At 49.2% G+C, this 22,791-nt stretch overlaps 1 protein-coding gene across 1 annotated transcript in view; it reads right to left on the reverse strand.

The window, feature by feature from the left end:
- Window positions 1-22,791, reverse strand: part of CNGB1 (cyclic nucleotide gated channel subunit beta 1) — an 86,799-nt gene that overhangs the window by 29,592 nt on the left and 34,416 nt on the right. Inside the window, exons 17-23 of the mRNA XM_058440294.1 lie at window positions 17,699-17,861; window positions 9,328-9,435; window positions 6,357-6,514; window positions 5,067-5,222; window positions 3,218-3,426; window positions 2,077-2,127; window positions 1,214-1,300 (exon numbers count right to left, since the gene is read on the reverse strand). Coding sequence (XP_058296277.1) covers window positions 1,214-1,300; window positions 2,077-2,127; window positions 3,218-3,426; window positions 5,067-5,222; window positions 6,357-6,514; window positions 9,328-9,435; window positions 17,699-17,861 — 932 coding nt within the window. The remainder of the gene's footprint in view (window positions 1-1,213; window positions 1,301-2,076; window positions 2,128-3,217; window positions 3,427-5,066; window positions 5,223-6,356; window positions 6,515-9,327; window positions 9,436-17,698; window positions 17,862-22,791) is intronic.

A 22,791-nucleotide genomic window follows, 5' to 3' on the forward strand; every position in this document is an offset into this window, starting at 1 on the left:
GATATTCCAGTTATCATCCATGTGTTCATTCTAATTCCAGCCACAGTTTAAACTGGAGGCAGAAAAAACAGGGGCTTGAATGGCTCACTCAAAGAGTTTTGTCCACTGAACGGTGTTCAATGTTAGGCCTGTGAGTTTTGCCCCCTCACTGGGGCCACCATGTGTACCAAGGTATGGATCTCACCTCTGCATCTGGGGTAAAACTTGGCCTGTGGACCCAACCTTCCTCACTCTGATGTTTGGCTCTAAAGCAACCTCTACAGCCCCTGGGAGGCTGGCATGTATCAAATAAGAATGGTGCCAATTCCACTTTCCCCCTTCCTCTTGGCAGCCAGGAAGCTCAGAGGCAGCTTCCATGCTCGATTCCACATAGGTGTGCTTTCTTCTCATCAGGGCACTTGCACACCCCCTAGTTTTCTCTGCCCTGTTTCTCTGGGTTGTGCATGTTATTGCATTTGCATTTTTTGTAAATTCCCTCAGTACTGTTTTCAGAAAAAGGCACCAGGCATCATTTCAGGAGAGAGATGAATGTGATTGGTTGGCCACCAAAATCCATTTGGGGGATCCTGAATGCTCTGAGTGACTAGCCACCCTGGTCATATCACAGGACCGTGGCCAGCTGTGGCAGCCAGACCATCCTGGAAACTCTCGCTCTGCCCAGTGAGTGCCAGAAGGAATGGCTGGAATGACACTGAGGCCTGGCCAATGATGAAACGGGTGTCTGGCTGTGCATTCAAATCCATCCCTGGCACTTCCTTGCTCCTGCGACTGAGGGCAAGTCCCCCAGCCTCTCCAAGCACCAATGCCCCCATCTTTTAGACAGAGACCATCATAAAGCAGAAGATCCCCTCCTGAGAGTCTCTATAATCACTGAAAGCATAAACAGTGGAGACGGATGACCTGCATTCATATCCGGGCTCCACTCCCTCCTGGCTGTGTGACTTTGGGCAAATTAATTAACCTCTCTGTGCCCCAGTCCTTCATTTGTAAAATACTGGCAATAATACTACCTAACATGCAGCACCACAGAAGCACTAGCAAATTGTAATGAACTTTCCACTAAGACACACATGGAATAAATGCATCTCCCCTCAGGCCTTCCCTCGAGGACCCTCCCCTCCCCAGTGCTGCTGGGGGCAGACATGAAGATGCCAGTGTCGGTGCAGAGCTGGGATGAGCTGAAGGCCTGGGGTGGCGGGCCCGGCAGTCCTACCTTTAAACAGCGGGGCAGGCGGAGGAGGGGGTTCACACCGACTTTCAAATAGAGAAAATCCAAGGGCAGGAGGCTGAGCAGGTCCATCTGAAATCCCAGTGGGACACCATGGGGGTACAACAGATGACCCCAGGTTTGGGGGTGAGGGGGGTGAGAGGCGGAGTCTCTCCCTTCCATGGAAAGGTGAGGTCAGAATGCCCCAGGAGAGCTTAAAACTAGAGGGCAGAAGGTGTCCCACCAACAAGCCCTTGTTTGGCTTCAAAGCCCATGTTGCCAGCCCCGAGGGCAGCTTCATTATCCCCAATAGTGGCTGCTGTGTCATACAGTAGGGGCGGAAGTGGTACAGACACACTGAAAGGTGGCTTCTGGCCAGGCACGGTGGCTTATGCCTGTAATCCCAGCAATCTGGGAGGCCGAGGCAGGCAGATCACTTGATCTCAGGAGTTCGAGACCAGACTGCCCAATGTGGTGAAACCCTGTCTCTTCTAAAAATACAAAAATTAGCTGGGTGTGGTGACGCACACCTGTAATCCCAGCTACTAGGGAGGCTGAGGCAGGAGGAGCACTTGAACCAGGAGGCAGAGGTTGCAGTGAGCCGAGATCGCACCACTGAACTCCAGCCTGGGAGACAGAGTTAGACCCTGTCTCAAAAAAAAAAAAGAAAAAAGAAACGTAGCTTCTGGAGGCCACCCAGCCTGTGCTGGTCTCCTGGGGCCTGTGGCTTGGAGGACACTCCCACAGGGACCAGCACCCCTCTGTGTGGCAGAAACCACATCTCATGAGCCCCCCAGGCACCCAGGGCCCTCTGAGGCACCCCCTTCTGAAACCCCACAGACGCGAAAACTTGCACGCCCGGCACACACCTTGAAGCGGGGAGACTTCAGGTAGTTATTTCGCATGTCCTTTTTGTCCGTCTGAAAGAAAGGGCATAATGATGGTGAAATGACCTTACAGCTTAATCTCTGACTCTGTGGGGAGCAATTGTGAAACTTCCCCAAGAACCCCACCCTCAAATGAGCATAATAGCCCAAGGACCATCTGAGCCTTGGTGAAAGCCTTGAGTTTTATGGGTGGAGAGGCCTGGCCCCCAGGGAGGAGGGATTTGTTCCGGTCACCCAGCTAGATCCTGATTTCTTGGGTGGAAAGCGAGGACATTAAGCTTATTCCCTCTGCCCATTGGTCTTACCTGGACCATTTGCACATCTGTTTACTAAGGAATTGGTAACCACCCTAGTCAGGCCAGAAAAGAGGTTCTCCAAGGAAATCTCTTTACTTTTTACTTTACTCTCTTTAAATCTCTCCAAGGAAAATTGTTTAGAGGCAAAACCTGAGCTCGTCTGCACACAGCAAAACAGGCAGTGCCGGGGTGGAATTTTGGAAAGCGACCCACACTGGGAGACAGGGACTGTGTCTCCTGTTCCTGAGAAGTCACAGTCAGTGCCTCAGTTTCCTCCCTGGTAAGGCAGGGGTGGTGCACGGGGCTGGACCAGAGCCAGGGTCTCAAACTGGCCCAAGTAGGAGAGCATCAGTGTGTTCTTTGCAGGACCCCTGGGAGAAGCCAATTGCCAGTGGATACCTGTGCTGAGCGCCCTGCATGCGTCGCTTCAACCAACCCTCATGGCAACACTGGGAGGTGGAAGCTATTACCAGCCCCATTCTACAGATGAGGAAACAGAGGCAATTCAGCTAGTTGTGGTTGAGGTGGGATTCAAACCAAGTACATCCTCACTAAAGACCATTCCCTGGACCACTTCTCTATCTTTGATTCCATCAAGTGGTCCAGGAACGATTTCACTTTTGAGCAATATCTGATGTGCGTAATTTGAACGTATCAAAGGCATGTAAAATAAACAACCATGCTATTGAACAAGCACAGCAGCCGTTCTTGAGATTTCCTTATTCACTTATTTTGTCATCTATGACAGCACCAGGGGTCGGTGCCCTGAAGGCTCTGGCTGAGCAGTCTGCCCCCGGTCACCCCAACACCACCTGCCTGTGACTCACAATGATGTCCCCGCCTCTGACAAACTGCAGGCGCATCTGGAACACGGTCATGTCCAGGAAGTAGATGAGGTCGCATAGGTAATCCATCAGCAGCCAGAGGTGGATGTTGTCCGGGGTCTGGTAGGGGAAGGCCCAGCGCACGGGAATCAGCCAACAGTTCCAATTCCAGGCCATCACCACGAAGAACAGCCATAGGACATACATCAGGTCTGTGCGGAAGATGGACGGGGACGCTAGAGCATCAGCCAGGCAAGGCTCTTTACCATTTGGATCAGGTGGGGTTTTGTTCTTTCTACATTTCTACACTTTCCTTCAACTACTACATGTGGCACTTTTGTAAGAGAGTGTGTGTGTGTGTGTGTGTATACATACATATATACATACACACACACACACACACACAACTCTCTGCTTTAGGAGCCAGGCACAGTGGCTCATGCCTGTAATCCCAGCACTTTGGGAGGCCTAGGTGGGAGGATTGCTTGAGCCTAGGAGTTTAAGACCAGCCTGGACAACATAGCAAGACCCCCATCTCTACTTAAAAAAAAAAAAACTATCTGTTTTAAAAATAAATTACTGCTAATCCCTAATAAATCAGAGTACTCTCAGGAGGGAATATGCTGGTATTATAAGATAATAGGCAGCCAACTAGAAAACCCATTTGCTTTTATTCTTCTTTAATTTTTTCCCAAAATGTATTTTCTGCCTCAGTAAATACAGGATAGTAAATAATGCATGAAGGATGGACAGATAGATGGACAGACAGGTAAATGCATGGATGGATGGATGGATGGATGGATGGATGGATGGATGGATAGATGGATGGGTATTTCAGATTATCTGGTTATTTATTTATTTATTTATTTATTTATTTATTTATTTATTTATTATTTTTGTAGAGATGAGGTCTCACTATGTTGCCCAGGCTGATCTTGAACTCCTGGGCTCAAGCAGTTCTTTCACTACAGACTCTCACAGTGCCAGGATTACAGGTGTGAGCCAATGTACCCAGCCCACCAGGTTATTTGAGGAATCCAGTGGACACCAGGGTTGAAGTCCTGCCCCCCAAATGTGTGACCGTGTGACCTTGAGAAAGTCCCTCACTGGCACCTGCCCTCTTCTGAGAAATCACAGGAAAAGGTCAGATAAGAAAGGCAGGGAGTCCTTTGTAAACTCTAAAGTGCTATGCACATATGAAGTGGGTTATTTCTGAGGAATATGAAGTGGGCTTAAAGGGAAGCAAGGGGAATTCACACTCCTGCCCTTTTTCTATTCAGAGCAGGAGCTCTAGGAAAAGGCCAGCATGACCAGAGTGAAAAAGGACTTGTTCAAGAGTCAGGAGTCCTGGGTCTGCACTAACTAGTTGCATCTTTACCCTGGCTGACTTCTCTGTGCCTTAGTTTCCTCATCTGTAAGATGGGTGTGATCTTATGTTCCTATTCCAGGGACTTTTGTTGTTGTTGTTTTTAAGACAGAGTCTCACTCTGTCACCTAGGTTGGAATGCAATGGTGCGATCTTGACTCAATGCAATCTCCACCTCCTGGGTTCAAATGATTCTCCTGCTTCAGCCTCTCGAGTAGCTGGGATTACAGGTGTGCACCACCATACCCAGCTAATTTTTGTATCTTTAATAGAGACAGGGTTTCATCATGTTGGCCAGGCTGGGTTTGTTTTGAGAATCAGGCGAGAAACTGTGGAATGGTTTTGAAAAGTATAAAAGATCATGAACCCAGGTTGTCTGTGGCCTCCCATCCCACCTCTTGAATCCCCTGACCCTCTCCCCATCCCGCTCCCACTCTCCTGCCCTCTCATCTTACACAGTGGGAACACCCATTCCCCAGGACTCACTGGTCAGCGGGTCAATGCTCTGGGGAAACTGGTACTTCTTCCAGGGGCGGCGTTTGAACTTGCAGCAGAGCATGTCACAATAGTGCTCCTCTTCCACTGGCTCGGCTTCAGTGGGCTTTGTGTCTGGAGCTGGCTCCGGGGCTTTCTTGGCTGGGGCTGTGGGATGACATTGGTGACCATCTCAACCAGACCTGAGGCCCACATAGAGGATGCAGAGAGAAGGGTCCCAACTGCAGACCCTGGATCCAGATCTGAGAGGACCCTGGCACCATTATACAAGCTACTGCAAGCTCTGCGTGCAGAATCCAAGGTGCTCCCCTGGAGTGAACTCCACAACCCCCCTCAACAGCAACAGCAACCTGGGTGCCCACCTGGAAACTCTTACCAACTACAATCTGGAACTGCTTCTCAGAAGCTGCCCCAAACGAGTTGTTTCTGGACCAGTTGGATGTTTTGGTGTCTGCTTGTGTGTTGCGCTTAGACCCCCTTTGTTCCGTCTGATGGGATGGGGGCATTTTGCACCCAGTGTTCCCAGTACCCATGGCTGGAATGCTGAAGGGCCTAACAAAATCAAGGAAGTATTGCTCCAGGTTTCTGAGAGGGAATCTCAACTCCTTCATCTCTAAAAACAGAGACCAGATGGGACATAGCTTCCCTGTGCATCTATGATGATACTTTTGGTCTAGGGATTGGCTCTTATAGGTTCAATATGGCTATGTTTTCCAGCTTCAAGACTGTGACATCAGGCTCTGCATGGCCTGTTGTGGGCACCATGATTTCCAAGATACAGCCTTCCTCTGGAAAGATCTAAAAAATCTCCCTGACAAGAGATCATGTGTCTTATTTCCTCCTGATAACTTGAAAGAAAAGAAAAATTTGGATAGCCTCAATAAGAACTTTCAAGGCACTGACATCTCTGAAAAATAGGACTGCCTAGTTCCAGAGCAGGCTGTGCACACAATCTGAGTGTAAGACCATAAGATACATTTTGGGGTGGCACCACCCACCTACCAGTAGGAAAGGGACGGAAGGGTCAAGGAAGGCACTTGCCCCATGGGAGAGAGGGCTGAGTGCAAGTGGATTGTTGGTCAGAACTTTAATCTTCTTCCCACCCTTGGGTACATATCTCAACCTGTACATATGGATCCCAAATCCAGAGAGTGGGGATCTGGGCTTCTCTCATGGACCTCAACCATTCCCTTGGGGCCACCCTTGCCATGAGTTGACAGGGGACTTTGGAGGCCCCACCCCATCCCCGGCCAGGTAGGCCCCCTCCAGCTCCAGACTCACAGGGCTTGGGGCTCTCCTCATCAGAGGTGACGTCAGGGTCAATGAGTTTCTCCTTCACTTTCTCTGTCCGCTCCTTGAAGAGCTTCACCAGCTCCTGGAGCCGGTCGTTGATGATGGCGCTATTTGTGCTGGCCGTGGAGGCCGCACGGTCCTGGCCGCTGTGGGAACATCACCCAAAGCTGAGCAGGCTGAGCCGGGAGGGACCCGTGCGCCCCCAGGCCAGAGCTGTGCAGCGTCTGTGTCCCACCTTCTGGCAGAGCCTGAAGGAGGTAAGTCCTGCCCCCGTCTCCTTCTGACATCAGAAACCACAGACCCACTGTAATCTCCTAGAAGGAAATTCAGTCCGGGAATAATGCCCAGGTGTTCTGGCCCAGCTTTTGGAAAATGTACCACGTAGGCTCTGATTCAGATGGGCAGTTCTGGAAAAAGCGTGACTCCACTTGTAATTTAGGAGGAAACTCTTGGAACTCAGTTTAGAGTTCAGCAAAACTGGGCTGTTCATCCCAGTGCAGGGTTCACGTGAGATATATGTCCAGGGGCAGAACGGAGAGGGAGCAGGCCTACTTTTTTAGGCTTAGGATATAACTGGTGGAAAAAGCAGTGCAGATACATTCTATATCCCTTTAACTTACAGGAATTAAAGTTTCTGCACTGTCAGCAAGACAGAGAGAAAAACAGAGAGAGACAGAGAATGAATGAGTCTGCCTAGCATTCAACTTAGCGTGGGGCGTGTGCCCTGGGCGCAATGAAGCAGGCCTGTGAATGTGCTTTCTTTCCTCTGAGTGGCCTCACTGAGATCATCTTGCTGAGCTGAATATCTTTTTTATCTTTTTTTTCATACATTAAGACACAGAAACTGCAGTCAGCTACTCTTTTTGAGCTCAACTGAGGAAGCTGGACTGGAGAAAACAAGTGTGGGGCTCTTTTTTTTTTTTTTTTTTTGAGATGAAGTTTCACTCTTGTCACTCAGCTGGAGTGCAGCGGTATGATCTCGGCTCAGTCAACATTCACCTCCTGGGTTCAAGCAATTCTCCTGCCTCAACCTCCTGAGTAGCTGGGATTACAGGCGCACGCCACCACACCTGGCTAATTTTTGTAGTTTTAGTAGACACGGGGTTTCACCAGGTTGGCCAGGCTGGTCTCAAACTCCCGACCTCAGATGATCCACCTGCCTTGGCCTCCCAAAGTGCTGGGATTACAGGCATGAGCCACTGTGCCCGGCCAAATGTGGGGCTCCTAATGAGAGCCGTCATACAGGTGTGGCGGGGACATGTGCTGCTCCCCTACACTCATTCTCTCCTGTGGTGCACATTCACTGCGATATAGCCACCCAGCCAGGGACCACGTGCCAGGCTCTCGCTATTGGATTGTGAGCTCTCAGACACAATACATGCAACTAGGGGCCTCCTTGCTGAAGACAGGCCTGGGGTTCTCCCTTTCTAGTGGTGACCAGTGGGACATGGGAAGGCACATGGAGAAAGTGGCAGAGCACTGTCATCTGGGTCCCTAAATGATTGCATGGAGCAGAACCTTCTGCTGACCTGATGCATGCAACTAGTGAGATGACAATGGTATATGATACAGTTCCTTAAGCCACTCAGCCCTTGAGGTCCATTTGAGGTCCATTTGAGGTCCAGCAGCCTAGCCTGCCTAGCTAATACATGGGTCTCCAAGTTGACTTCCTTAAGAGTTTTCAAGAATAGGTTTTCTCATTATACCTCATTTCTGCCTTCGTTTCTGATATTAAACCCTAACCCTACCCCTACCCTACCCCATAAAATGTGAGTCCACTGCGTGCTGCAGTGGGCAACTGGACTGAGGGTGGGGTCGGGGCTTCTTCTTGCTTATCTTTTCTAACTTTCCACAGCTCTGTTAAGCATAAACTGCATAAAATTGTAGATAGAAAAAAAGACTGGAAGGAAGAAGGAATGCCTACTGTCTCCTGTGTCTCATCCAGGAGTCATGGCCAAGGACTGTGATTGGGGATTCCAGGCAGAGCCCAGGGCCGGGGTATTTGCCATCCACCAGAGCTTCTCAGATCCTTCAGGAAGAAACCTCCCACTGGCCCAGCCCTGGGGACAGTTCGATCTCAGAGACCCAGGTCCCAATGCCATCACAGTGGTTTCTTTCTCTTTTTTTTTTTTTTGAGATGAAGTATCGCTCTTATCACCCAGGCTGGAGTGCAGAGGTGCGATCTCAGCTCACTGCAACCTCCACCTCCCAGGTTCAAGTGATTCGTCTGTCTCAGCCTCCCAGGTAGCTGGGATTACAGGCACGTGCCACCACGCCCGGCTAATTTTTGTATTTTTATTAGAGATGGGGTTTCACCATATTGGTCAGGCTAGTCTTGAACTCCTGACATCAGGTGATCCGCCCACCTCAGCCTTCCAAAGTGCTGGGATTACAGGCATGAGCCACCACGCCCGGCCGTCATCACAGTGGTTTCTAAACATTGTTCTGCAGGCCAGCTGCACCACATCCCCTGGGGAGTTTGGAAAATGTGAACTCCCCAGGCCTACTGTCTGCAGCTCTGATCCAGTGCAGCCAGGTAGGGCCAGGGAATATTTTTTTTTTCTTTTTTCACAAACTCCCCAGGGCAGAACCCACTGGAGATCCTGGTGGTCCTCCCTGTCCCCACTGACCTTTCAGAAGTGCAGCGGCAGGAGCCCTGCAGGCAGCTCCCCTCAGCCTCTCCTTCACAAGGGGACCTCTGCCTAGAGATCCCTCCCTCTCTGAGCGCTGCTGGCCGTGGACACAGCTGGGCCCAGCGGTTGAGCCCACTGGATCTTACAGGACTCCTGGGCCAGCCAGAAGCAGCCTGGGCAGGAGACCAATCCTGACTTACTGCTCAGAAGCCACTAGCAAAGTCTGCCTTGTGGTAGAAGGTTCTAAAAGCATCCACACTAGCCCCCCCACATCCCCCACCCTCCCCCCAGTCTTTCAACTTTCTGAGACCCCAGAGGGGTCTCACTCAGTGTCCTTCGGGGTGGTGGGGTCGGACCAGGCAACCACTGGGGACTCAGCTGGTGACAACGCCTTGAGCTCTTCAGCCTCATCATCCTCAGAGGACAGCTTCTTCCTGCAAAGACACAGATGTGGAAGGGGCCTTCAGCAAAGGCAGAGGCCTCAGGGAGAAGTGTCATGACTTTGATCCCTAAAGATCACCTACAGCCAATTCCTAGATAGAGGATGGGGGCGGAGCATGAACTTCTGAGTCCTCATTTGCCTGGAGGGAGGGAAAAGGCAGAAGAGAGGGGCATAGCCACTCTCTAGACCTCAGTCTTCCCATCTGTTAAATGGCTTGGCCTAAAGGTAACAGCATTGACTTGGTATTGCACCCCAGTGCTGCCTCTTACCAGTGTGTGGCCTCAGCAAATTACTAAAACACTCTGAGTTACCTCAATTTCCTCCTCTGTAAAATGGGATTAAATCTACCCAAGTAAGTGAGATACTTATCACTTAGTTCTCAGCTTCAACTTCCTTCCCCTCTCCTGCTCCCTGTCTAAAGTCACCCACCTCATTCCCCTCTACTCTCTATCACACCACCTTTTCAGCTATCAGAGAAGCCATGGAATCCAGGCTTCAGCTTACGGTGTGACCTTAGGTAAGTCCCATCCCCTCCTGAGCCCCAGGCTCCCTATCTGAAGAATGAGGACTAAATGATCCTGGGGTCCTCCATCAGTCAGGAAGTCCAAGTCTGCCACTGAATACTGCATTCTGGAGCCATTAGTGTCTTGGCTTATGGTGTCTAGATCTGAAATCCACCTGAATTTCAGAGACAAGAAGGTTCTTGCCCAACCTGCCTCTGGCCTGATATCAGCAGGTTGGAGCCTGGGCGTCTGACTTGGTGGAAAAGGTGCCTTTGACACTATTTTATGTTGGCATCTTAGGGGCTAACTCTCTGGATTTTCCCACCCTCTGTCCCAGCAGTGAGAATGAATTGGTTTACTGATGAACTCACAAGCCTGGGAAAGAGGAAAAAAGATCAAGAGAGAGAAATTCCTTAACACCACCAAGAAAGCAAGCTCCAGTGTTAGAGAAAGAATCCTGTTTAAGATAGAGTAGAACCAGCTGATGTAGAAACATAAAGATTGTATCTGGAGGACTCCGCCCAAGCCAATATCTACCAATAGGAAGAGCATTTCATACATCCACGAATGAAGTCCTGGTGGAGAAGAATGGTCATTCTTAATGACTTCCATTAGCATTTAAAACATAGAAGGCTGAGTGTTAGCACATGAAACCAAGAGTCTGGGGACATGGGTATGCATGTCACACATGAAAGCATATGTGTTAGTTCATCAGGATGAGCATCAGATCAGTCAATAGCATGAAGGTGAGAGTTTAGGATTTGACATGGTTTGGCTCTGTGACCCCACCAAATCTCATGTTGAATTGTAATCCCCAGTGTTGGTGGTGGGGCTTGGTGGAGGTGATTAGATCATGGAGGTGGAGTTCTCATGAAATCTGATTGTTTGAAAGTGTGTGGCACCTCCCCACTCTCTCTCAGTCCTGCTCCTGCCATGGGAGAGCCTGTTTCTTTTGCCTTCCACCATGAGTACAAGCTCCCTGAGGCCTCCCCAGAAGTAGATACTGCCGTGCTGCCTGTACAGTCTGCGAAACAATGAGCCAATTAAACCTGTTTTCTTTATTTTTTATTATTTTATTTATTTATCCATTTGAGATGGAGTCTTGCTCTGTCACCCAGGCTGGAGTGCAGTGGCACGATCTCGGCTCACTGCAACCTCCGTCTCCCAGGTTCAAGCAATTCTCGTGCCTCAGCCTCCCAAGTAGCTGGGATTACAGGTGTGCACCACCACACTGGCTAATTTTTTTTTTTTTTTTTTTTTTTGTATTTTTAGTAGAGACAGGGTTTCACCACGTTGGCCAGGCTGGTCTCGATCTCTCAACCTCAGGTGATCCACCCGCCTCAGCCTTCCAAAGTGCTGGAATAACAGGCATGAGCCACTGCACCTGGCCTCTCTCTTTTATTTATAAATTACCCAGTCTCAGGTATTTCTTTACAACAATGCAAGAATAGACTAATACAGGAATTGAACCTGAGTGTACCAAAAATGGGCATAACATGGTAATAAACACAGCTGAATCAGCAAGAGAAGCTTGGCTGTGGGGACATGAAAATAAAATGCAAGTTGGGAGTGGTAGGACTAGAAAATGGTTAGAGGCTGGGCCCCTGCTGTGAAGGCCAGGCTGCAATTGCTAAACTCAATAGGTCTCTCCTCAGCCTTGGTGAACACAGAGCAGCCTTGCTTCAGTCTTTAGCTGTGACACTGTGAAAGCAAAATGGTGCAGCTGACTTCCAGAAAATAGCTCCTGGGACCTTGGTTTCCCAAGGGAAGTTCATGATTATTATTATTATTTTTTTTTTTTTGAGATGGAGTCTCACTCTGTTGCCCTGGCTGGAATGCAGTGGCGCAAGCTCGGCTCACTGCAACCTCCGCCTCCTGGTTCAAGCAATTCTCCTGCCTCAGCCTCTTGAGTAGCTAAGATTACAGGCACATGCCACCATGCTCAGCTAATTTTTGTATTTTTAGTAGAGACAGGGTTTCACCATATTGGCCAGGCTGGTCTTGAACTCCTGACCTCAGGTGATCCGCCTGCCTTGGCCTCCCAAAGTTCTGGGATTACAGGCATGAGCCACCGCCCTCAGCCATGATTACTTTTTACCAGGGCCTTCACTTCCGTGAGGTTTGATCAGAAATGGAATCCACAGGCAGGGAGCTTCACCTTGGGACCAAGCCTGACACGGATCTTTAGTGATTAATCTGCAATTCCCAGCAGAAGCTGAAAACTCCAGCCAGTCCCCAAATTCCACCCTTTCCCCAGCTGGAGTGTCAGAGGAGGAGCCTCTGAGAACACACCCTAGGGCCAAGCCCTAAGGTGCCCAAACCTGCTGACATATGCACATCTTCCCAAGAAGCTCACCTCAGCAGAGGTTCTTACTCCAGCCCCTGAGGGCCAATCAGAGAGCTGGGCAGGAGGATGCTGGGGCAGGGGTCACTGAGGCCATCACCGTGCAGATGCAACACTCCACTGGGACCCAAACCTGAGTCTGCCAGGGTTCTAGACCAGCACTCTTCCCCAGCCTCATCACCTTGACTCAGGATTGCACCACTAGGGTTTCTAGGGGAATACAGAGGGAGGGATGTGTGACATCCACCTTGATTCCAGAAGGCTTTGAAATGATCCTGTTGCCTTCTGCCAACTCACCTAGGATGGCAAAATTCATGGGTTCACTTTTTTCACACTGTAATTAACAAGAACAGCCCCACACAATAAGACTGGGGACAAAAATCCCATTGCTGGGACCCAAAGTCCGTCCTCCTGTGCCCAGCACAGGGCACTCTCCTGAGCCTAGAAAGTGCACACTGCTGCCGGACGCTGTGGCTCATGCCTGTAATCCCAACACTTTGGGAGGCTGAGGCGGGCAGATCACTTGAGGTCAGGAGTTAAAGACCAGCCTGCCCAACATGGTGAAACCTCATCTCTACTAAAAATACAAAAATTAGCCGGGTGTGGTGGCAGGCACCTATAATCCCAGCTACTCGGGAGGCTGAGGTAGGAGAATCGCCTAAATCGGGGAGGCAGAGGTTGCAGTGAGCTGAGACCATTGCATTCCTGCCTGGGCAACAGGCAACAAGAGCGAAACTCCATCTCAAAACAAAACAAAACAAAAACCACGAAAGTGCAAGCTGCCCCAGAGAAGCCAGAATGAGGGCCTAAGCTGGCAGCTCCTGGTCCCCCGGCACTGCCTGTGTCTGGCCCTGTGCTCAGTACCTTAGGGTGCAGCAGCTCGTTAAATTCTCACAATCCTAGTAACCAGGTGGTGTTTCTTTCCTCGTCTTACACGGGGAAAATGGAGGCCTAGGGAAGTTAAATGACCTGCCTTAAGACCCACGTCTTACAAGTGGTGCTCTGGGATTCACTCCAAGCCAGGGACTTAAGCTGGAAGGAGGGCCTTGCCCAAGCTCCTCTGTGGCTTTTTGGCTCCCAGTGTTCATTCTGTCCCTGCTCACAGTCAGCCCCGCCGCCCTCAGCGTCTACAGAGAGGCAGGCCTCAGAACTCTCCCCTCTCAGGGCTGGGCTCAGGCAGAGGTTTCCCACCCCGTTTCTCATAGTCACAGTCAACCTGGCACTTGCTTGTTTATTTGGTTACTTGTTCATTGTCTATCTTGGCCCCTCTAGAATGTCAGCCCCACGAGGGCAGGCCCCTGCCAGGCTTCTCCCTCATGTATCCCCAGCACCCAGGGCAGAGCCCAGCACATACAGATGTTCAGTACACGCTTGCGAATACATGAATGACAGGGACAAGAGGAGCCTCACAGGCCCAGCTCACAAACAGAAGGCCAGAGGCTTAGATTCCAGCCCCACGTGATCTTGGTCCCCTCCCTCCCCTAAATATGCCACCCCCCACCCAGCCCAGCCTGCGTTGTTTCCCTGCCCATATAAAGGGAACAGGGGTAAATGGAGCAGATGTCTACAAGTGAAGCCATTTCTGGATCCCTTAATGGGCTTTGTACATACTTCAGTGAACTAAACATAAGAATTGATGAAGTTGTGAGCTGTACTCCAAGGCTCAGTGAAACTGTGTCTCTTTTCTCTATATTAAGACCTCACAGCCCTCAGTTGGCTACACCTTGCCATCTCCACTCTGACAGCCTTCTCACCTCAGCTGAGCAATTACTCAGGAGCTCATGGATGAGAGCAAAAAGTAACTAAGAAGAAAGAACCATCTGTCCATCCAGCCAGTGCAGAAGAGGCACAGACAGCCTCCCTTAGCTTAAAAAGCACTGTCCTGCCCTTGGCAGTTTGCCTCCAGCTGTACACAGAGCCTTCTCCCAGGCACCTGGCTTGAGTTGTCCAAAAGCAGCTCTAACCACTCAGCAACAAATTTATCTGAAGAGGTGTAAAAATGTGCACCACCTTGACTAGGAGCGTCACTCTTGAGAAAGGAGCCCAAGGGCAGAGAGCAGAAGACCAAACACGTGATCATGGTGCCATTATGGGTAGGGCCCAACAAGAGGGGATTTGTTAAGTTCATTCCAGCACACGGAGCTGGAGGAATACCCAACAGCCATCATAAGTGAGCATTAAGGAGACAGCCCAGCAATATGGAAAAGGGTTCATGGAATGAGACAGCACCATAAACTGGATCCCTTCTCCAATTAAAACCATTCAAGACCATGGGCCTAACCAAGGCATAGAGGAGAATGCAGAGCAGTAAAAACACCATCTTGGGTGGTGGGATTATAGATGATTATTTTTCCAGTGTTCTGTGGTGTTTCCATTATATTATCTATTATCTTTTTTTTTTTTCCCGAGACGGAGTCTCACTGTCACCCAGGCTGGAGTGTAATGGCATGATCTTGGCTCACTGCAACCGCTGCCTCCCAGGTTCAAATGATTCTCCTGCCTCAGCCTCCTTAGTAGCTGGGTATACAGGCATGTGCCACCATGCCCAGATAATTTTTGTATTTTTTAGTAGAGACAGCGTTTTGCCATGCTGGCCAGGCTGGTCTCAAACCCCTGACCTCAGGTGATCCATCTGCCTCCACCTCCCAAAGTGCTGGGATTACAGGCATGAGCCACTGTGCCCAGCCCACATCATATTGTCTAATAATACAATGGGTGGATGACACTGAAAGCACAGGTAACAAAAGCAAAACATAGACAAGTGGGATTATCTCCATCTAAAAAGCTTCTGCATAGAAGGAAACAACAGAGTGAAAAGAAAGCCTGCAGAATGGGAGAAAATCTTTGAAAATTATATATTTGATAAATAAAAGAAACTCCTACACCTCAGTATGAAAACAAACAAACACGTTACCTAACTAAAAAATAGGCAAAGAACTCGAATAGACATTTCTCCAAAGAAGACATACAAATGGCTGGCAGGAATATGAAAAGCTACTCAACATCACTAATCGTTGGGTGTATTAGTCCATTTTCACACTGCTATAAAGGACTACCTGAGACTGGATAATTTACAAAGGAAAGAGGTTTAAGTGACTCACGGTTCCGCGTGGCTGGGGAAGCCTCAGGAAACTTAACAATCATGGAGGAAGGCAAAGGGGAAGCAAGACACATCTTACACGGCAGTGAGAGACAGAGAGAGAGAGAGAGAGAGAGACTTTTTCATTTTAATTTATAAAGAAAAGAGGTTTAATTGACTCACAGTACCACAGACTTAACAGGAAATATAACTGGGAGGCCTCAGGGAACAAACAATCATGGCAGAAGGCAGAGGGGAAACAGGTACATCTTCCCATGACAGAGCAGGAAAGAAAGAAAGAGCAAATGGGGAGGGGCCACACACTTTTAAATGCCAGAAGTGCCACAGTTTTAAACCATTGGATCTTGTAAGAACTCACTGTCATGAGAACAGCATGGGGAAAACCAGCCCCATGATCCATTCACCTCCCACCAGGTCCCTCCCTCGACACATGGGGATTACAATTTGAGAGATTTGGGTGGGGACACAGAGCCAAACCATAAAATCAGGGAAATGCAGATCAAAACCACAATGAGATACCATCTCACACCTGTTAAGATATCCATGATCCAAAAAAAACCAAAATAACAAGCATTGATGAGTATGTAGAGAAATAGGAAAAATGGTATAGTCACTGTGGAAAACAGCATGGTGGTTCCTCAAAATATTATAAATAGGACTGCCATATGATCCAGCAGTCCCTCTTCTGGGTGTTTATCCAAAATAATCAAAATCAGGATCTCAAAGAGATATTTGCACTCCCATGTTCATTGTAACACTATTCACAATGGCCAAGAGATGGAAACAATATAAATGTCCATCAACAGATAAATAAAGAAAATGTGGGCTGGGTTGGCAGCTCACACCTGTAATTCCGGCACTTTGGGAGGCTAAGGCAGGTGGATTGCTAGAGCTCAGGAGTTTGAGACCAGCCTTTGGCAACATACTAAGACCCCATCTCTACAAAAAATAAAAAATTAGCTGGGTGGTGGCACATGCCTGTAGTCCCAGCTACTCAAGAAGCTGAGAAGGGGAAATGCTTGAGCCCAGGAGGTTGAGGCTGCAGTGGACCAATATCACACTGCTGCACTCCAACCTGGGTGACAGAGAGATCTTGTCTGAAAGGAAGAAAGCAGGAGAGGGGAGGGAAGGGGAGGAGAAGAGAGGGGAGGGGAGAAGAAGAGGAAGGGGGAGGGGGAAGGAAGGAAGGAAAAAAGAAAAGAAAATAAAAGAAGAAAGAAAAGAAAATGTGGCATATACATACAATGGGATATTACTGAGCCTTAAAAAAGGAAGAAAATCCTGTCACATGCTACAATGTGGATGAATCTTAAGGACATTGTGCCAAGAGAAATAAGCTAGTCCCAAAAAGATAAATACTGCATGATTCCACATATGTGAGATATCTAAAGTAGTCAAGCTCATAGAAACAGAAAGTAGAACGAAAAAGTAGAATGGTGGCTGCCAGGGGCTGGGGTGGGGGTGAAGGGAAGAATGGGGAGTTGCTGTTCAATGAGTATAGAGTTTCAGTCATGCAAGATGAAAAATTCTAGAGATGTGCTGTAAAATATTGTGCATATAGGTAACAATACTGTACTGTACCCTTAAAATTTAAGAGTTTTTTTTAAAAAAGACTTGTTGAGTTATAATCATATGCAAGTTTTAATAAATAGCATCCTATCAAAAATGAAATAAAATGAGGAGGTAGAAATTAATTCCGTAACATTTATTATATATTACTATATTATTTATTTATTTTAAATTTAAAAAGTTTTTTTTTTTTTTTTTTTGAGACAGAGTCTTGCTCTGTTGCCCAGGCTGCAGTGCAATGGCATGATCTCAGTTCACTGCAACATCCCAGGCTCAAGCAATTCTCATGCCTCAGCCTCCCAAGTAGCTGGGATTACAGGAGTGCACCACTATGCCTAGCTAATTTTTTTGTATTTTTAGGAAAGACAGGGTTTTGCTATGTTGGCCAGGCTGGTCTTAAACTCCTGGCCTCAAACGATCCACCCACCTCAGCCTCGCAAAGTGCTGGCATTACAGGCAGTAGCCACCGTGCCCCGCTATTACTATATTATTTATTATATTACTCCTTCTAACTTATAGCTGAGGGCATTTGGGACAGGGCCTCCCATGAGAGCTTTTATAAGAGCCCTAAGCCAGGAGTTAGGAAAACCAGGAAGGGGCATCATAGTCCCACTTCTGACACCAACTCGCTGTGTGATTTTAGTCCAGCTGCTTCTCCCTCTGGCCTCAGTCTCTTCATCTGCCAAATAAACAGGTGGCACAGTGCCAAGAAAAGCCCAAGAGAAGCATAAAAGGTAACCTGTGTGTCTCCGAGGCTGAGCTTGGGACTATGAGGGTGTCTGATTTGGCAGGAGATGGTGGCGGCAACACGGGTGAGGGTGGATTCTCCTCTGCCATGAGGCGGCAGCTATCAGCATCGGTATCTTCCACCTGCACTTCTGGGTGCTGTTTCGTGGCAGGCACTGGGGGAGAGGAAGGAGAGGAGAAAGTCAGAGAGAGACAAAAGCTGGGTGCCAGGAGTCTGGCTGTGTTCTTGAAGAAAACCACAGAAAGCATGTTTGGAGGGGACTCTGATAGCTTCACTTCCCAATGGGGCGCACAGAAAAGCTCCATGCAGGGGGTACAAGAACGTGATGCCTGGGGTCCTCTGAGGGTCACAGCTACCAGCCCAGGAGCCACGAAAGAAGCCACAAAGCCACAGAAGCCACAGGAGCTCCCCTACACAGCCTGGAGCCCAGCTCTCCTAGCTCTCAAAGCCCAGTTTGGTTTCCCTGCACTTGAGCAAGCTCCAAGAGCTGAGGCAGTGGCAGCCCCCAGAGAGGACATAGGGGAGCCAGAGTCCTGGCACCTGGCCTAGCACAGCCTGAGTCGTCTGCTTCCCCCCTCTGAGCTTCAGTTTCCCCACCCCAAGTTAGGGTGACCATGCCTTCCAGGCCTGTGGGGAGGAGCCAGAAGGCACAAGTACTCACATTCTTAAATTTCTTTTTTTTTTTTTTTTGAGTCGGAGTCTCGATCTGTCTCCCAGGCTGGAGTGCAGTGGCGCAATCTCAGTTCACTGCAAGCTCCTCCTCCTGGGTTCATGCCATTCTCCTGCCTCAGCCTCCTGAGTAGCTGGGACTACAGGCTCCCGCCACCACGCCCGGCTAGTTTTTTTTTGTTTTGTTTCGTTTTTTTGAGACGGAGTCTTGCTCTGTCACCCAGGCTGGAGTGCAGTGGCACAGTCTCAGCTCACTGCAAGCTCTGCCTCCCAGGTTCACGCCATTCTCCTGCCTCAGCCTCCCGAGTAGCTGGGACTACAGTCGCCTGCCACCACACCTGGCTAATTTTTTTGTATTTTTAGTAGAGACTGGGTTTCACCGTGTTAGCCAGGATGGTCTCGATCTCCTGACCTCGTGATCCACCCGCCTCGGCCTCCCAAAGTTGCTGGGATTACAGGTGTGAGCCACTGCACCCAGCCAAGTCCTCACATTCTTTTTAAAAATTATTTTATTTCTTGGTTTGTTTTTGAGATGGAGGGGGCAGGTCTCACTCTGTCACCCAGGCTGGAGTGCAGTGGCATGATTGCAGCTCACTGCAACCTCTGCCTCCCAGGCTCAAGTGATCCTCCCAGCAGCCTCCCGAGTAGCTGGGACCACAGACACACACCACCATGCTCGGCTAATTTTTGTGTTTTTGTAGAGATGAGGTCTCACCATGTTGCCCAGGCTGGTCTCGAACTCCTGAGCTCAGGTGATCTGCCTACCTTGGCCTCCCAAAGTGCTGGGATTACAGGCATGAGCCACTGGGCCCGGCTGGCCTCACATTCTTGAAGAGCATCAAATGGAGACATTTGCAGGGTCCCTCCAATCCAGGGTAACAGACTTCGTAGTGTGTGCTACTCCCTGTTTGGGTAACTGCTTGGGTATGTCCTTGTTCTTGTACATGCCAGGGGCCCCCAAATTCATCAGCTAGCCTTACTCTGGACCTCTGAGAGGCCCTGTACTGTGTCCCACATTCTGAGAATCAGGTCCTCTCCAGGGAGCCTGGACGTGGCCCTACCTTGGGCTCCATCACCCACCTCAGGGACTGCAGGGACAGGTCTGCCCCAAGTCCAAGCTCAGAGGATACTGAGAGGCTGGGATAGTATTCCTCCTTCTCCCCCACACCTAGGGGGGTCTACCCAATAGCAGCTGGGCACAGGTGTGGGCACCAGCAAGGCAGGCAGGGATACACCCCCCAAAAGCGGGAAGCGGGGAGATTTTGAAATAATTATATATGTGCTTTTTCTTTCTTTTCTTTTTGAGATGGAGTCTCGCTCTGTCACCCAGGCTGGAGTACAGTGGTGTGATCTCGGCTCACTGCAACCTCTGCCTCCCAGGTTCAAGGCATTCTCCTGCCTCAGACTCCTGAGTAGCTGGGATTACAGGCCCCTGCCACCGCGCCTAGCTAATTTTTGTATTTTTAGTGGAGACGGGGTTTCACCATGTTGGCCAGGCTGGTCTTGAACTCCTGATCTCGGGTGATCTGCCGGCCTCGGCCTCCCAAAGTCCTGGGATTACAGGCATGAGTCACCACACCCAGCCGATATGTGCTTTTTTTCAAATGGCCTTTATGAGAAAAGCCGGCACTCTGTTAAATTGCTTACACTTACTCTATAATTTGATGGAGTGAACCCTAAATCCTCTGGAGAAGAGGATGAGCAGGAATGGAGAAGTTGTTAAAAATGTAAAGGGGGCCAGGCACAGTTGCTCATGCCTGTAATCCCAGCATTTTGGAAGGCTGAGGTGGAAGGATCCCTTAAGTTCAAGAGCAGCCTGAGCACATAGCAAAACCCCACCTCTACAAAAAAATACAAACATCGGCTGGTCACGGTGTTCCAGCTACTTGGGAGGCTGAGGTTGGAGGATAGCTTGAACCTGGGAGGTCAAGCCTGCAACGAGTCAAGATCGCACCTACTACACTCCAGCCTCGGCGACAGAGCGAGACCCTGTCTCACAAAATAATAAAAAATAAAATAAAACGGAAGTAATGTTATTACAGCTTCTCATTACCTTGTCTGTAGCATCTACAATCATCATGTACTCTAGCACAGCTAGATCAGCCCCCTGTGTCAATGTGTCCCCGGGAACATTTTCCCAAGTGTGGGGCTCCCAGAGACTGGGGAGGACACGAGATGATCTCAGATGGTACAGACAAGGCAAAAGATAACCTAGAATAAGAATGTTATCCCGGTCGGGCATGGCAGCTCACGCCTGTAATTCCAGCACTTTGGGAGGCTGAGGCAGGAGGATGACCTGAAGTCAGGAGTTTGAGGCCAGCCTGGCCAACATGGAGAAACTCCATCTCTACTAAAAATACAAAAATTCCCCAGGCCTGGTGGCATGTGCCTATAATCCCAGCTACTCAGGAGGCTGAGGCAGGAGAATGGTGTGAACCTGGGAGGCGGAGCTTGCAGTGAGCTGAGATCGCGCCACTGCACTCCAGCCTGGGTGGCAAAGCTAGATTCCGTCTCAAAAAATAAAGAAGCGGAGGTTGCAGTGAGCCAAGATCGCGCCACTGCACTCCAGCCTGGGCAACAGAGCAAGACTCCATCTCAAAAAAAAAAAAAAAGTTACCCCCTGTTTTAGTGAATACCCAGAGAGGAAGTCTCAGGTCGGTGCCACTGTGGCCGTAGAGCCTCTCTAACACAGCCTAATCCCACTTGTGGCTAAGAGAGCAGGCCCAGCTTCGAGCCTCCAGCAAGCCCATCCGCCTCATTAGAAAACAGCAACACCATTGTGTTTTCAGTGTATTTGAGGTTATTTTTATTTATGCCTCTGTTATGGCAAGCAATGCTGGTTTTCCATTTGAATAGTAATAAAAAGTTTTCCTATTTAAATATACTTAATTAAATAAAAAAGAGAATCCACTGAAAGAAAATTAGTAAGCAAATAAAATTAGAGTTGGGGCCGGGCACAGTGGCTCATGCCTGTGATCTCAGCACTTTGGGAAGGCTGAGGTGGGCAAATCACCTGAGGTCAGGAGTTCAAGACCAGCCTGACCAACATGGCGAAACCCTGTCTCTACTAAAAATACAAAAATTAGCCCAGAAAGGTGGTGCACGTCTGTGGTCCCAGCTACTCGGGAGGCGGAGGTTGCAGTGAGCCGAGATGGTGCCACCGCACTCCAGCCCGAGTAACAGAGCAAGAATCTGTCCCCCCCCCCCCCCCCACAAAAAAAAAAGAATTGGTGCAGATTTAGCAGTTATCAGGGAGTGTCCTGTGGCGGTGGGAGCTGGGGGATGCTTTGCGGTCTTTTTGTTTTGTTTCCTTTTTCTTCTTCTTTTTTTTTTTTTTAAGCAATTCAGCATCCTCAATGATAGGGGTGGGCTGCTTTGGAGTAGTAGATTCAAGCCTTGCCTACCAGAAGGTGGAGGCCGGGGTGGGACCCCTTACTGTTGGATGACCTGCATGCCACCTCATCTCATCTCTGTGCCCACCTCAAGCCAGGAACAGGGGAGAAGGACAACAGTGGATGTCTTCCCGTGAAATGCTCTGTCCTGCCTGGCTGGACTGATCTCAGAGGGAGCTCTGAACCGTGTCAACCACAAATAAACAAACAAGCCAATCAAAAGGGAAAGCAGGCATGTCTGGCTTGGGTTAAGTCAGAAAGTGACAGGGGTTAGTCCAGGATGCCAGTATGTTCCTGAGCTCTTTGTCGTCAGGCAGTAAGCAGTAGCAGCCCAAAGGCCACTACGGGGACCTTGTCACAATCAATGGATCCAGACAGCCCTCCCTCCACCCTAGCCTCTCAGGATGCCTATCTGCACCTGGAGCTTCTTTCCTGAAATGGAATTTGCTGAGCAGCAAACTGTCAAGGTCAGTGGGTTCTATCTGCAATCGGCGCCCACATTACTCTTCTATTCCATTTCCCTCCTTTCACTCCCCTCCACTCCGATCCCAGACTCCCTGTCCAAGCCTCTTGGCCTAGAGATCTGAGCAAGTGACTTGTTTAAACTAAGGTGTGAATGGTTACCTATATAAAAATGATGTGCCTAAAGAAAGGAATATATGTTTAACCCAAAGAAATGAATTGCTGGCCAGGCACAGTGGCTTATGCCTGTAATCCCAGCACTTTGGGAGGCCGAAGTGGGCAGATCATTTGATATCAGGAGTTTGGGACCAGCCTGGCCAACATGGCAAAACCCCATCTCTACTAAAATACAAAAAGTAGCCAGGTGTGATGGCATATGCCTGTAATCCCAGCTACTCGGGAGGCTGAGGCACAAGAATTGCTGGGAGGCAGAGGTTGCAGTGAACTGAGATCATGTCACTGCATTCCAGCCTGGGTGACAGAGAGAGACTCTGTCTCAAAAAACAAAAAACAAACAAACAAACAAAAAACAGAAAAAAAAAAAAAAGAAAAGAGAGAAAG

The sequence above is a fragment of the Hylobates moloch genome, unplaced genomic scaffold, assembly GCF_009828535.3.
Source record: "Hylobates moloch isolate HMO894 unplaced genomic scaffold, HMol_V3 SCAFFOLD_6, whole genome shotgun sequence".
Taxonomy (NCBI): Eukaryota; Metazoa; Chordata; class Mammalia; order Primates; family Hylobatidae; genus Hylobates; species Hylobates moloch.